This window comes from Galeopterus variegatus, unplaced genomic scaffold (genome assembly GCF_000696425.1).
Source record: "Galeopterus variegatus unplaced genomic scaffold, G_variegatus-3.0.2 Scaffold6687, whole genome shotgun sequence".
Lineage (NCBI taxonomy): Eukaryota > Metazoa > Chordata > Mammalia > Dermoptera > Cynocephalidae > Galeopterus > Galeopterus variegatus.
Genome location: NW_007732798.1, coordinates 52,100 through 63,462, shown reverse-complemented (window position 1 = coordinate 63,462; position 11,363 = coordinate 52,100). Strand labels below are relative to the sequence as shown.

The following is an 11,363-nucleotide window of genomic DNA, read 5'->3' as shown; positions in this document are numbered from 1 at the left end:
GGAGGAGAAAGAGACAAACAATTCCCAACCTCCATTTGAAGCTGACTTTTGATGACTTGAAAGCTACGGAAAAAGTAAAGACATGTTTCATCCTATTCTAGGAAATACATGCATGTTTTTCATTGTCCAAAGCAACTTTGTTTATAGTTATGTATTCATGAACTGTGTGCACAGCCCCTTCCGGAATCCTTAATGAAGAAGGCTTAACGAAGGAGTTGGCTGAAATAATAACCACAGCTATTATTTATTGAGCACTTCCCATTCCTCATTTAACACACTACCTCATTTAACAACCATTTGAATTAGGTGTGATTATTATCCCTGATTTATAAGTGATGAAACTGAGGCCAGAGATTAAGTATCTTGCCCAGGGTGACACACCTGGAAATGGGGGAGTCAGGATCCAATATAAGAAAATTTATACTAAGGGCTGACCCAGTGGTGCACTGCTATAGTGCGCAGCTTGGGAAGCACGGCGGCGTTCCCGCCAGAGGGTTCTGATCCCACATACAGACCGGTTCCCGCTCACTGGCTGAGCGAGGCGCGGGAGCAGCGCCGAGGGTTACAATCCCGTTGCCGGTCCCCGGTCCGGTACGGGGGCAACACTGAGGGTTGCGATCCGTTGCCGGACACGGAAAAAGACAAAAGACAAAAAAATAAAAATAAAAAAAAAAATAAAAAAAAATAAAAAGAACTTACGGCAAGCAATTACAAAGTTAGAGAGAAGAATCTGAAGTCTTCAATAAACTAATTCATCTGCCAGAGAACCAGTCTCTGGATGAAAAAATAAAATAAAATAAAATAAAATAAAATAAAGATTGGCATCTGGCCTAGCCTAGGAAGACAGTTACAATTGTTCCATTCGGGGTACAGCTTGTTCATGGGAACAGAGACTTGGGGAGACAGAAACCTTGGGCTAACAGAAGGAAACACAATGTTACACTCTGGGTACTGCTTGCTCAGCCTGCTGGTGGGATCAGAGACTTAGGGAGATAGAAACTTAGAGGAATGAAACTGAAGAGTGGGGGCTTTCTAAAAGTCACGTTTTCAATTCCAGAGACCTAACAACATTCAAATAATTTTATACTGTTGTATATGTAGTTTAAAGACCTTAGAGCCGTATAGTCTCAATTTCCCCTTCCCATACTTTGCACTATTGTGTTCAGTTTGTTACTGTTACATGTGCCATAAACACATCTTAGATTCCTTTATTTTTCTGTAATGTAGTCAATTATCTTAAATAACAATAAAAAGCTCTAAAACTTAAAAAAATGTTGTCACTTTCTTCTTAAGACTCTTCATTTTAGAAAAAACTACAGTAAAAATAAGTGTAAGGTAAGAGAACAGGCTATAAGTTTCTTAGAAGTATCATTAATCCAAAATTTCTACTTCTGGTTTGTTTAGGAATATTTGTCTTTTGTTCCTTTCTCCTAACATGATTAAATGAATACCTAAAATATTCCATTTAATTAAGAGTTCAATTTAGTTTTCTTCTAATTAATAAAGATTTTACCAGAAATGATCTGTGTTTATCAACTTCATAGCCACAGTTCAATTATATCACCATGTTAAGTCAAAGTGATTCATAACTTATTTCTGTGGTGCTATTTGTTACCTTACATATAAGTAAAAACTATGACTTTTTGTTGCTAAATTTGATCTTTAGCTAGGTGTGTATTATGTAAATGTTGAGATAATTTTTATGGAGTGAAAAAAAGATGTTTGAAAAAAATAGGACAATAGCCATTAACCTCATTTTTCCCTTTGGCCAAGTCTACAATGTACATTGTAATATCAATTAAACAAATGAATATTTATCAATCAAAAAAAAAATAAAAATGGGGGCAAAAGACTTGAATAAACATTTTTTCCAAGGAAGATATACAAATGCCCAGCAGGCATATGAAAAGGTGCTCAGAATTGCTAATCATCAGGAAAATGCAAATCAAAGCAAGAAGATACCACCTCACTCTGTTAGGATGGCTATTATCAAAAGGACTAGAGATAAAACGTGTTGGCGAGGATGTGGAAAACAGGAAGCTTGTGTACATTGTTGGTGGAGATGCAGTTTCATTCAGCCATTACAGAAAACAGTGTGTATGTTTCTCAATAATTAAAAACTGCACTACCATATGATCCAAAATAGTCTGCTTGATTATTTTGTCTTTGTGGCCAGAGCTTTTTGGTGTCATTTTTCAGAATATCATTGCCATGGCCAATGTAAAGGAGCTTTCACCCTGTTTTCTTGTGGGAGTTTTAGGGATTCATGTCTTCAGTTTAAGTCTTTAATTGATTTTGAGTCCATTTTTATGTATGGTGTAAGAAAAGGGTCCAATTTCATTCTTTTTCATGTGGATATTCCTTTTGTGGGTGCATACGCAAAGGAAATGAAATCAGTACCTTAAAGAGACAACTGTGCTCCCATGTTCACTTCAGCAATTATTCCCAATAGCCAAAATATATAAGCAACTTAAGTGTCCACTGGTGGGTGGATGTTAAAGAAATACTGTATTATCTTTTAATTCTATTTTTTCCATGAACTTTTTGGAGTACCCTCATGTTATCTAAAGATCTAAGTGATGGGGGAAAAAATCCCATGTTGATGGATCAGAAACCTTAATGTTGTAAAGTTGGTTTATTCCCCTAATCAGTCTACAGATTCAACACAATCTTCGAAACCCAGTGGATTTCTTTGTAGAAATTGACAAGATGATTCTAAAATCCATGTGGAATTATAAGTGACTCATAATAGCCAAAACAATATTGAAAAAGTAGAACAAAGTGGAAGGGCTCACACTTCCCAGTTATGAAACCTACTGCAAAGTAGTGATAATGAAGACAGTGTGGTGCTGGTACAAGGAGAGCCATGCAGATCAATGGCTTCTTCAACCAGGGGCGCTGAGGCAGCTGGATATTCAAATGCAGAAGAATGGAGTTGAATGCTTTCTTTATATATTATTTAAAAAATACAAATTGGACCAAAAAACTAAACATAAGAGCTAAAGCTACAAAACTCTTAGAAGAAAACAAAGGGTAAATCTTCACGGTATTGGATTTGGCAAAGGATTCTCAGATAGGATGCAAAAGCATGGACAGCAAAAGAGAAAAAGAAAGATACTTTGATTTTATCAAAATTAAAAACATTTGTGCTTCAAAAGACACCATCAAGAATGTGAGACAGCCCATGAATGGGAGGAAATATTTGCAAATTATATATCTGATAAGGGCCTTGTATCTGGAATATATAAAGTACTCTTATCAACTCAATCATGAAAAAGACAAAACAGCTAATTAAAAATGGGCAAAAGGTCTGAGTACATATTTCTCTAAAGATGATTTTTAATTGGCCATTAAAGCACAAGGAAAGGTGCTCAACATCGTTAGTCATCAGGGACATGCAAATAAAAGCTGTAATGAGATATCGCTTCACATCCACTAGAACGACTAGAATCAAAAAGTCAGATATCGGGTGAGGAGAAACTGGAACCCTCAAACATTGCTAGTGGAAATGTAAAATGATACATCTGCTTTGGAAAACAGTAGCAGTTTCTCAAACAATTAAACATAGAGTTACCACATGACCCAGGAAGTAAACTGGTGGCTCCTTAGAGGACGGGGCATGGTGGGGGAGTGACAGCTAAAGGGTACAGGGTTTGTTTTTGAGGTGATGAAAAGGCTCTAAAATTGACTGTGATGATTGTTGCTTGCACATATCTGTGAATGCTAAAACACCACACCACAGAATTGTACACTTTAAAGAATGTAAACTTTAAAGAGTGAGTTGTATAGTGTGTGAATTATATCTTAATAAAGTTGTTTTTAAAAAAATTTCACATTGGTGAAAATTGACACTTGCTTATTCATAAAGTGTAGGATTTGAGAAATGGAGAGTAGGAATAAGACCTTAAACCACCTCTTCATGTCTGGAACCTAGATATGTCCTTTCCTCCCTCTGATGCTGTCTTGGAAGTCTTCCTGTCTGTTCTTCAGATGTCATGGTTGGTCTTCACCCATTGCATTTCTATATAAATTTTAGAATCGGCTTGTAAATTTTCATAAAAATTTTGTTTAGATTTTTATTAGGATCGTATTGATTCTACATGTCAATTTTTACACCAGCAAAGACATCTTTACAGTATAGACTTCTTTAAATCCTTGAGCATATGACATCATTCCATGTAAAATATTTATTTCTCTCAATAACTTTATATTTTTCTGTATAGAGGCTGTCTCAAAGACTTTAATTTCTTGTTTCTACTATAACTATTTTAATTTCTAAGAAAAAACTTCAGTCATTTAAGTCACCTGTGTGTGTGCATGATTTTCTATATATTTTCATATTTCATATAGATTAAATTGTGAATGAGAAAAGTAATTACAAATATACAGTAGTTTTATTCTATGACTTCAGGTTATTTTCCATATAAATGAATTAACCACTTATAATTTCTCTTTAAATATTTTTTTCAAAGAAAAATCAATTGATTTCAAAACATAATCGAGGGTTGCCCCTGTTTCATTTACCTCAACATACAGCTATTTTAATGATTAAATATTATTTATAATGTGATACAGCTTTTATAATACACTTGAGAATTTTTGTGTACCCCAAATAGCCATTAGATTATTTGTGATGTCAATAACGTTGAAATTTACAATATGTGACAGGATTATGGTATGTGTAACACAGATAGAAGTGATCATTAGACATTTTGCATTTATGATAAGTTAGACTTCTTTCTCTACAGTTCGAGGCTTTTCTTCAGAAAAAGATTTTGAGAAGTACATTAGGGATGAAAATAAGTCTGTTCGTGTGCTGGCTGCGATCGTATTTGATCATAACTTCAAACAAAGCAATGATCCTTTGCCGCTTCAGGTAAGAAAGTTTCATCCAAAGACGTGCTAATTATATTTTTACATTTTATGGCTTTAATAAGACATAGGTAGCATCCCCATTTTATAAATGGGATAAACTATAACTTGCCCAGATCATAACTGCTAGTTTTATAACAGAGCAGGGATTTGAATCTAGCACCAACTTACTTTAATACCTGTGCTTTTAACCATTACGTTGTCCTTATGAGGAGAAAACTATCTGCCACCCTAAGATTTTATATTGACAGAAAATGGAATGATAGGAATGTTAACTAGAAAAGATATGAACTTTGCCAGTCTTTCTGGTCAGGCAGATGCTTCCAGACCTGCAAATAGTGATTGAGAAAATGAGAATATAGCCAGGTAAAAGACTGAGAGTCAAAGCAGATACATATGCCCTAGCAGAGATTCTAGCGTGTAAAACTTCTTGTTCGAGTGAATTACTTAATTTCTGTTCTGAATCTCTAGAAACAGCTCTCAGGCTCAGCCAGGTTGTATTAGAATGAGGACAATGACAGACGCTGAAGAGATTATGATATTCGTCAGCGAGAACAGGAAAGGACAGTGCTTTGAACTTGGTGACTTGGTGTATTTCTTTACCAGATCTTATAGATGTGCTGCCTAGTGTTGAAGGAAATAATCAAATTACAGCATCTTTGCATAGAGCCAAATCATGCATTTAGTATACACGTGTTTGCCTATGGAAGGAAAGAGAAAGGAAAGTAATTGACAGGACAGTTGGTGCTCTTTTTTCCTGTCCCATACCCCCTCCTCATTCTTTCCATAAGTGTCTCCTTTACTCTAATTACTGTCTTAAAAGTATGAAGGATCTTCAAAAAGTTCATGAAAAGATTCATATTGTCTTTTAATTCTGTGTTTCCATGGACTTCTTGAGGTGCCCTCGCATATGCTGATGCTGATTCATTGGTTCATTGGTGTACATAGACCCTCTGGCTCAAATATCACATAATTTTGGTGCAGTTACAAGGTTCATTTTTGTTGTTGATCCACTGTGGCTAGCATTTGGAATGTTTCCCTGACAATTTTTTTCCCCAGTTTATTTGCCAGGTACCTGTTCTCTTCTTCCACAATTTACTGAACAAAATTTCTAATCTCTGTTTTCTGACTTTGTGGCTGGTATATAAGACCTCTTATAACCACCAGCTCCTCTATAGCTTGGCTGATTTTCCTGGACAGGACTAGTTTAGCAACATAGGTGCCACAGTGACCCATAAGAACACGGAAAAGATCATGTCACCATCCTGCATAAAAGACTCCAGGGGTTCCCCGTTACCTACAGAAGGTCCTCTGCGTGGGGTACGAGGCCCTCAGTGACCTGTTTTCTGCATGCCTCTCCAGCCTCCTTCTGCCTCTTCATTGTCTGATTCTATGTTCTGGCAATAATGAGCCACGAGCCGTTCCCCACAGCACTGAGTTCTCTCTCGCCTTTCTGCCTTGGATCACATTATCCTCTCCTTTGGTGCTCCCCCTCTCCCTCTCTTCCTTGGGTAACTCTTATTAATTCTTTAAAATGCTTGGCTATGACTGCTCATATAAAGTCTCCTTCCTCTTCCCGCTTCTTTAAAAAAAAAAGTAATGTCATTTATTTTTTTTAAATTTTATTTATTTTTTAATTGTCACATACTGTACGTATTTATGGGGTACAGAGCTCTATTTCAGTATGTCCAAACAATGTGTGATGATCAGATTGGAGTAATTAGCATGTTCATCACCATAAAAAAATTGTTATTTCTTTTTGATGAGAGCATTTGATCTCCTCTCTTCTAGCCATTTGAGAACATACAATAAGTTATTGTTAATTATAGATGCCTAGCACTACAGTAGACCACCAGGACACTTATTTTTCCTATTTAGTTGTACTTTTGTTTCTGTTAACCAGACTCTTCTTATCCCCCCTCCTTCCACTTCCCAGCCTCTAGTAACCACAATTCTGCTATTTTCTATGAGCTCAACGTTTTTTAGCTACCACATATGAATGAAAACATGAGGTATTTGTCTTTCTGTGCCTGACTTACTTCACTTAGCATAATGTCTTCCAAGCTTATCCATGATGCTGCTAATGACAGGATTTCATTCTTTTTTGTGGCTGAGTAGTATTCCATTGTGTATATATACCACATTTTGTTTATCTGTTCATCTGTTGATGGACACCTAGGTTGATTCCATATCTTGGCTATTGTGAATAGTGCTGCACTAAACATGGTGGTGTAGATATATCTTTGGTATGCTCATTTCCTTCCCTTTGGGTAAATACCCAGACATGGGATTGCTGGATCATATGGTCATTCTGTTTTTACTTTTTTGAGAAACTTCCAAACTGTTTTCCATAATGGCTGTACTAATTTACATTCCTACCAACAGTTTCCTTTTTCCTGCATCCTCACCAGCATTTGTTAATTTTGTCTTTTTGATGATAGCCATTTGAACTGGGGTGAGATGATATCTTATTATGGTTTTGGTTTGCACTTCCCTGATGATTAGCGATGTTGAGGAGCTTTTCCATATACCTGTTTGCCTTTTGTACGTTGTCTTTTCAGAAATGTCTGGGTCATTTGCCCAATTTTTAATTGGATCATTATTATTATTATTATTTGCTGTTAAGTTGTTTAAGTTCCTAATATATTCTGGATATTAATCTCTTGTCAGAAGAATATTTGCAAATATTTTTTTCCAATTCTGCTGGTTGCCTGTTCACTCATTTGAGTGTTTCTTTTACTGTATAGAATCTTTTTAGTTTGATGTAATTTCATTTGTCTGTTTTTGCTTTTCTTGCAGGTGCTTTAGAAGTCTTCTTCATAAAATTTTTCCTTAGATCAATGTCTTAAAGTGTTTCCCCTATGTTTTCTTCTAGTAGTTTTATAGCTTCAGGTCTTATATTTAAGGCTTTAATCCATTTGTGTTGATTTTGGTATATGGATTCTGCATATGGATATCCAGTTTTCCCAGCACCATTTATTGAAGAGGCTGTTCTTTCCACAATGTATGTTGTTGGTAGCTGTGTCAAACATCAGCTGGCTGTAGATACATGGATTTATTTGTCGGTTTACTCTTCTGTTTCATTGGTTCATGTCTTTTTGTAGGACAGTACCATGCTATTTTGATTACTATAGTTTTGTTGTATTTTTGAAGTCATGCAGTGTAATGCCTCCAGCCTTGTTCTTTTTGCTCAGGATTGCTTTGCCTATTCAGGGTCTTTTGTGGTTCCATAGAAATTTTAGAATCTTTTTTTTCTATTTCTGTGAAGACTGTCACTGGTATTTTGAAAGGGATTGCTTTTAATCTGCAGATTGCTTTCAGTAATATGGTCATTGTGACAATATGAATTCTTCCAATCCATGAATATGGGATGTCTTTCCATTTTTTTGTATCCTCTTTAATTTCTTTCATCGGTGTTTTATAGTTTTCATTGTAGAGAACTTTCACCTCCTTGGTTAGATTTATTCTTAAGTATTTTATGTCTTTGGAAGCTATTGCAAATGTGATTGCTTTTTCAGCTAGTATGCCGTTGGTATATAGAAACACTAATTTTTGTATGTTGATTTTGTATCTTTACTGAATTTGTTTATCAGTTCTAAGAGTTTTCTTGGTGGATTCTTTCCTTAGATTTCTCTTTATATAAGATCATGTCATCTGCCAACAGGAACAATTGGCTTCCTCCTTTTCAATTTGGATGTCCTTTATTTCTTTCTTTTGCCTAATTGCTCTGGTTAGGACTTGCTGTAGGTGGTTTTCTGTAGTGATAAAATATAATGTTTTTCTGTTTCTCATTTATATATCTGCTCTACCATTGAGTTTTATGCTTTTGTGTGTTTTTATGATTCTTGTTATTGTCCTTTTCCTTCCAAGTATAGAATTCCCTTATGGATTTATTGTAGAGCCACTTTAATGGTGATGAATTCTCTTAGTTTTTGAAGAAGGATAGCTTTGCTGGTTATGGTATTCTTCTGTGTCAGTTATTTTTTCTTTTAGAACATTGAATATATCATCCTATTCTCTACTGGCCTTTTAGGTTTTGCAGAGAAATCTGCTGTTAGTCTGATGGGGATTCCCATATAGGTCACTTGATGCTTTTCTCTTGCTCTTTTTAGAATTCTCTCTTTGTGTTTGATTTTTGACAGTTTATCTATAATGTGCCTTGGATAGGACCTTTTTGGGTTAAATCTCTTTGGGGATCTTTGAGTTTCTTGGATCTGGAAAATCATATCACTCCTAAAACATGGGAAGCTTTCAGCTATTATTTTGTTAAACAGGTAGGTTTTCAATGCCTTTTCCCTTCTTCCCCTCTTCTTGGAAACTCATAATGTAAATGCTTGTATGCTTAATGTCCGATAAGTCTTGCAGCCTTTTCCTCCTTTTTTTTTGGTTTTTTGACTTGATTATTTCAAACAAACTGTTTTCAACTTTAGAAATTATTTCTTCTGCTTAATGTAGCCTGTTGCTTAAGCTCTTGGTTGTGTTTTTCTTTTATTTCATTTAATAAACATTTTAGTTCCAAGATTTCTGCTTTTTTAAAATATCTTTTTGTTGAATCAGATCAAAAATTGTTTTTCTGATTTTGTTGAATGTTCTATTTGTATTTTCTTGCATCTTATTGAATTTTCATATGATTATTATTAGGAACTTCCTTTCAGGCATCTATCAGATTTCCTTTCTTTCAGGTCTAGTACTGAAGAATTATTGTATTCCTTTAGGAGTGTCATGTTTCCTTGTTTTTTTCATGTTTCTTGTATTTCTCTGTTGATGTCTGGGCATCTGGTGGGATAGTAACTTTTTCTAATTTTCTATAGTATCTTTTGAAGGGAGGGACTCTTTCCTGTAGATGTGTTCTATAGCGTCAGTTGGGTACAGTGTTTTAGGTTTGGGTCTGGGTGATTACAGCAGTGTCATGTCTGTGTTATTTCTTCAACTGTATTCAGCATCAAAATTGTCTATGAGTATCTCTGTGGCCTAGGTGCTTGGGCATTCAGTAGCTTCTTGTGGAAGTAGGTGACACTGAGTGGAGTTGCTGGAGCTACAGTGAAACATCGAGCCTCTAGGAGATGCACTAGTATGTTTAGTGACTCCTTAGCTGAACTGGGTGATCCTGGACAGGGTTGCTGGTGTCACCATTGGAACATTGGGGTTCTAGGAGGTGTGCTGTGGCAATCAGGTGTTCTTCTGCTAAAGTGGGCAGGGTTTCTAGGGAAAAGGGCAGGACCACAGATCCGTGAGAGAAGCACTGTGGCACTCTGCCCTTCCTTAGCTTGAGTGTCCAGCCATGGGTGTAGGTTGCTGGGGCCGTGGCCTGGACTTGAACTCCTAGGAGAGGCACTGGTGTATTCTGAAGCTCCTCAGCTGGAATAGGCAACACTGGGTAAAATCACTGGGGTTGTAGATGAAATTTTGTGCCACCAGGAGAAATGATAGAGTGCACTCCAGCTCTTCAGCTGGAGTGAGTGACCCTGGGCACACTTGCTGGTGTTGTGGCTGGGATCCTGTGTCACTTTGAGAATACTGGGGTACACTGTAGTTCCTCAACTCTAATTGTTGACCATGGGCAGCATTTTCTGGGGATATGGCTAGGTCCTCAAACTTTGAGAGAGATGCTGCAGTGCTCTTCAGCTCCTCAGGTAGAGAGGAAGACTCTGGTTGAGGTTGCTGGGGCTGTGGGTGGCAACCTGCACCCCAGGAGAGGCACTGGGTCACTCTGCAGCTCGTCAACTGGAAATAATCAAAATAGTTTATAATAAGTGCATGGTGAAGAATATGATGTATCAGTTTGACAGACTATGATGTACCTATTAAAAATAATCATTATCAGCCCTGATGAATATATAACAATATAGACAGAATTATGGCTATGAAATCTGTACAAAAATTGGGATTGTTGTTAATTTGGAGTGGTGGGATTGTGTGGTGTCTTGTCATTCTATCAAGAACATTTTGAATATTTTTACAATCAAAAGTTAAAAGGGTGTCTGGCCTCTTTTAAAATTAATGTGCTTCATCCTAGATGTAGTTTGCAGGAATGAGTCTATAGAAAATGTCATGTTCTTGGTGGAAAGATTAGTTTATTTTTTATTTTATTTATTTTTTTTTATTTTGTCAATATACAATGTAGTTAGTTATTGTGTCCCATCACCAAAACCTCCCTCCCTCCTCCCTCTCCCCCCTCCCACCCAGATGTGTCCTCTACACTTTCTCCTTGAAAGAGCTTCAAAAAAAAAAAAAGTTGAGGTTGTTAAATCTTCCTCTCCCCCCCCGTTTTCCCCTCCCACCCAGATGTGTCCTCTACACTTTCTCCTTGAAAGAGCTTCAAAAAAAAAAAAAAGTTGAGGTTGTTAAATCTTCCTCTCCCCCCCCGTTTTGTTTGTTGTTGTTGTTGTTGTTGTTGCTGTTTGTTTGTTTTTGTGTGAGTGTGTGTGAGAGTGTGTGTGTGTGAATTGATTCATTCACGTGTAGCTCCCTCCAATAAGGGAAAACATGTG

At 36.5% G+C, this 11,363-nt stretch overlaps 1 protein-coding gene across 1 annotated transcript in view; it reads left to right on the top strand.

Moving 5' to 3' along the window:
• The window catches only part of LOC103606560 (ATP-binding cassette sub-family A member 3-like), a 67,600-nt gene that overhangs the window by 8,578 nt on the left and 47,659 nt on the right, over positions 1-11,363 (top strand). The window contains exon 3 of the mRNA XM_008591137.1: positions 4,749-4,876. Coding sequence (XP_008589359.1) covers positions 4,749-4,876 — 128 coding nt within the window. The remainder of the gene's footprint in view (positions 1-4,748; positions 4,877-11,363) is intronic.